The 3,804-nt window shown below is 43.7% G+C and overlaps 1 protein-coding gene across 1 annotated transcript in view; it reads right to left on the reverse strand.

The window, feature by feature from the left end:
- Window positions 1–3,804, reverse strand: part of Simc1 (SUMO interacting motifs containing 1) — a 68,154-nt gene that overhangs the window by 31,342 nt on the left and 33,008 nt on the right. The window contains exon 5 of the mRNA XM_023716495.1: window positions 1,907–2,061. Coding sequence (XP_023572263.1) covers window positions 1,907–2,061 — 155 coding nt within the window. The remainder of the gene's footprint in view (window positions 1–1,906; window positions 2,062–3,804) is intronic.

The raw sequence follows: 3,804 nt of genomic DNA on the forward strand, positions 1-3,804 counted from the left end.
AGGGCTGGCTGGCATGTGGTGCTGGGGGATTGAACCGCGGTCCCTGTGCTTTGCTAAGCTTGTTCTAAGTAGGTGCTTTAGACCACTGAGCCATCTTACCAACCCTGTGGCTTTATCTTGCCCTCTGAAGTATTAGTGTCACAGGTCAATGCAGGCCCCTATTGTGACTGCTGGTGTGGAGAGGTGCATTTACTGCATGCCAGCTGCCATTCTTTGAGCAAGTTACCTAAGCCTGGGACAGACTCCTCTGAGCTTCACAGTGGTCTCCGTAACTAAGCTCTTTGTAGAGTCTATACACTTTCATATACTGATTTTCTTTCCTGACAATTACTAACATTCAAACTTTGTATAAATGCCAGACACAGGTGGACAGGGGATGTAAGCTAATATCTAAATAGTTAGGAAACTCCTTTTTTATTAGCTTTTTCAGGGAGGGGGTAGAACTGGGGATGGAATCCCGGACCTTCACACAGAGAAACATCCCCACACCCTTTTTTTTGAGACAAGGTCTAGGTCACTAAACCGCCCAGGCTGGGCTTGAATTTGTGATCCTCCCACCTTAGCCTCTCAGAGTGCTGGGATTATAGGTGTGCATCATGACACCTAGCTCGGAGTAATTATAATAGTCAATATCTTACATTATTCTGTGTAAATTATTCTGAACAAATAGGACCATGTGGAAATGTAAGTATGAGTAGAATAATTTCAAGACTGCTCTGAAAAACACTGGTAATGGTATACTTTTTTTTTCTTTTTTTAATCTTTTATTCATTTATTCGGTACAGGGTCTTGCTACGCAGCTCAGACTTGTAGTGATCCTCCTGTCTCACCCTCCACAGCACTGGGATTACAGGTGTGCGCTACCACACCCGGTATCAGGGGCCAGCAGTTGTGCCTGGAGTTCTGGGGCTGGCATGGCATGCAGTACCTGGAACTGAACCTGGGTCCTTGCCCTTGCCAGGTAGGTGCTTAGACTGCCAAGCTATCTCCCTGGCCCTGGTATACTTTTCTAGTGTGATCCATTAAAAAAAAATAAAAAAAAAAAAGCAAGGGATCAATTTCCAGGGGGAAAGTCCCATCCTGACAGCCTGAGCTCTTTATCTTCTCAGCATCAGCATACAAGAACTTCACACTCCAAAGCTTCTAGCAGCTGCAATCCTCATTCTACAGAAAAGCCAACCAACCAAACAAAACACATTTGCCACTTATAGAAACTTAATGTCAATCACATGACCTATTGTCATATTTACTACTTTTTAGAAATTAGTAGTGACAAATGAGAGTAATATGAAGTTCACAGTGAAATGAAAATAATTTTTTTTTTAATATTTAGGACACATTATACAGGGTGTACAGTGTGTACAGGGTCTCACTACATAGATCAGACTTGTAATGATCCTCCTGTTTACAGTCCCCCAAGTGCTGGGATTACATGCAACACCACAGCCAGTCTCAATCACTGTCTCAGCATGCCCCAGGGTCAGGGCCAGCACGGCAGGCCAGGGACTGGAACTCCAGGCCCCTGCATCTGCCTAAGCAGGTGCTTTGATCTGCTGAGCTATCTGGTTGGTCCTAAAAATGGAAACATTTTATAAGTGAAGGTTTCCCTCTGGGTCTCATAAGGCTGTATAAAGAATATGGAACTTGGTCCTGAGTTCAATCCCCAGGACCACACACACAAAAAAAGTTTAAGAATATGGAACTAGTCAGGCCAGTGGTAGTCACATGGTCTTGACAGAAAAATCTGAGCTATGGTGCTTGCCATACTGTTGCCATCTTTTCTAATTATCTTCAGTTCCAATAATCCTCCCTATTACAAGGTCTAGTGCTCATCCACCTGATACGCTCTGGCCCTCAGCAATTGCTGCCTACAGCCCTATATCACAGGGCTCTGCTGGCTGGTTACCTGACATTGTGGGGCTGCTTGTCACAGGACAGCACGGTGTTGGCGATGGATTGCTGCAGGTGGTGCCGTTGTCTCCTCAGAGTGTGCTGGAAGTCATCTTCTAGGGTCTGTACTACGTAACGCAGAAAAAGGATTCGCCCAGGCAGAGTCTGACCCTTTGAGAGCAAGAATGAGAAATCAGTTTTCTTTTTAGTCTTTTTGATAGTAAGCACTGGCTGTGATAACCACAAAGTCTTCTGGGTGCAACACTGGACTCCTATAATACCAGCGACTTTAGAGGCTGAGATAGAAGGACTGCAAGTTCAAGGCCAGCTTAGGCAACTTACTGAACTAACCCTAACCCTAAAACCTAATAAAGCTCAGTGGTAGAATATTGGCTTAGCATACGCAAGGCCCTGGAATCAATCCTTAGTAGTTAAAAAACCAAACCAAACCAAACCAAACTAAACGAAACCAAAACATACTACAAAGGCCAAGAGAAGGTCACGAGTCTACAAGTTTGTGCCCTAAAGAAAGGCTTCTGAGAAAGCAGGAAGTCAGGGTCACTGCAAAACTGGGAAAATAGGGCAGCTACTAAAGCAATCACTCTGTAAGGCCCAGAACCTGCCTTCCTCTTAGGAATTTAAAACAATTTATTTATTCAAAAGATCTAGAAATCTACAGATAATGAGAATTTCATAACAGCTAAGGTACAATTGGAGGTCTGCTAGAGTCTCTAGGATAGTAGTTTTTGGTTTTAGCAATCACAGGAAGTTAAGTTTCTCTAACTGGCCTTTATCACCTTTAGGATAAATGCAAAACTGGGCTATACACATATAACCCAAGTACATGGGAGGCTGAGGCAGGAAGATTGCCACACGTTTGAGCAATCTTGGCCTGCATGAGTTCATGGCCAGCCTGGACTGACAGTGAGAGCCTGTCTCAAAAAAAATCAAACACTGCTCCCACCCTACCACAAAACTGGGGCTATCAGATCAGAGAGAAACTGGATTTTTAATTTTTTTTTCCCCATTTATGTATTTGTTACAGGGTCTCACTATACTGCTCAGACTCACAGTGATCCTTTTGTTTTCAGTCTGCCCAGTGCTGGCATTATAGGCGTGTGCCACCACACCTGGACTCAGTCACCAGCTCAGTGAACCTTGGTCCCTGTGCTTGCCAAAGCTGGCACTTAGTCCGCTGAACTATTTCACCGGCCCGAAACTGGTTTTTTAATGACTTTACTGAGCTGCTAGATCAATAATGTTAGCAACCATGTTAGTGCTGAATTTCAGTATTGTGGGCTGATACATGTCAGCTTAAGGTTACATCTCATCAAGCAAGGCTGGGCTAGGTATGCTGCTACAGATGACAAGAAACTAACTCTTCCAGGTAAGAAAATGGGCCTTTATGGCACACAGACCTTGTATTTTTGTTGTTTACTTGCTTTACATCTACCTTTATTGCTTATTTAACCTACTCCCTCTCAGCCTCAGTGTCCTTGGGATTTACACGGGACAATCTAACTTTACCAAAGATTGAATTAATGGTTCACTTATCAACATTAGATATGATTTACTCTATCTTTTTTTGCTACATAAGGATTTAACTCACTTATGCCAAACTCTCACACTTCTCTTCCAGAAATAACTGCTCTCCATCATATAGAGGCGCTGTTTGCTGATTGGCCACTAGCTTAGCTACTTCCTGGGACAAAATATACAACATCCACAAAGAAATATTTCTTTTAGCTTAATTTGTGGAGATTTCAGTCCATAGTTGACTGGTTCCCAGACAGGGTGCTGTGGCAGAGGGTATCGGAGAGAAAATAGCCCACTGCATGGAGGCAGGAAGCAGTGGTGGCCTCCCTTTTCGTCTTTATTCTATTCAGGCTACAGGCCTACTGGCTGGTACCCTTC

The sequence above is a fragment of the Octodon degus genome, unplaced genomic scaffold (assembly GCF_000260255.1).
Source record: "Octodon degus isolate 3935 unplaced genomic scaffold, OctDeg1.0 scaffold00048, whole genome shotgun sequence".
Classification (NCBI taxonomy): Eukaryota; Metazoa; Chordata; class Mammalia; order Rodentia; family Octodontidae; genus Octodon; species Octodon degus.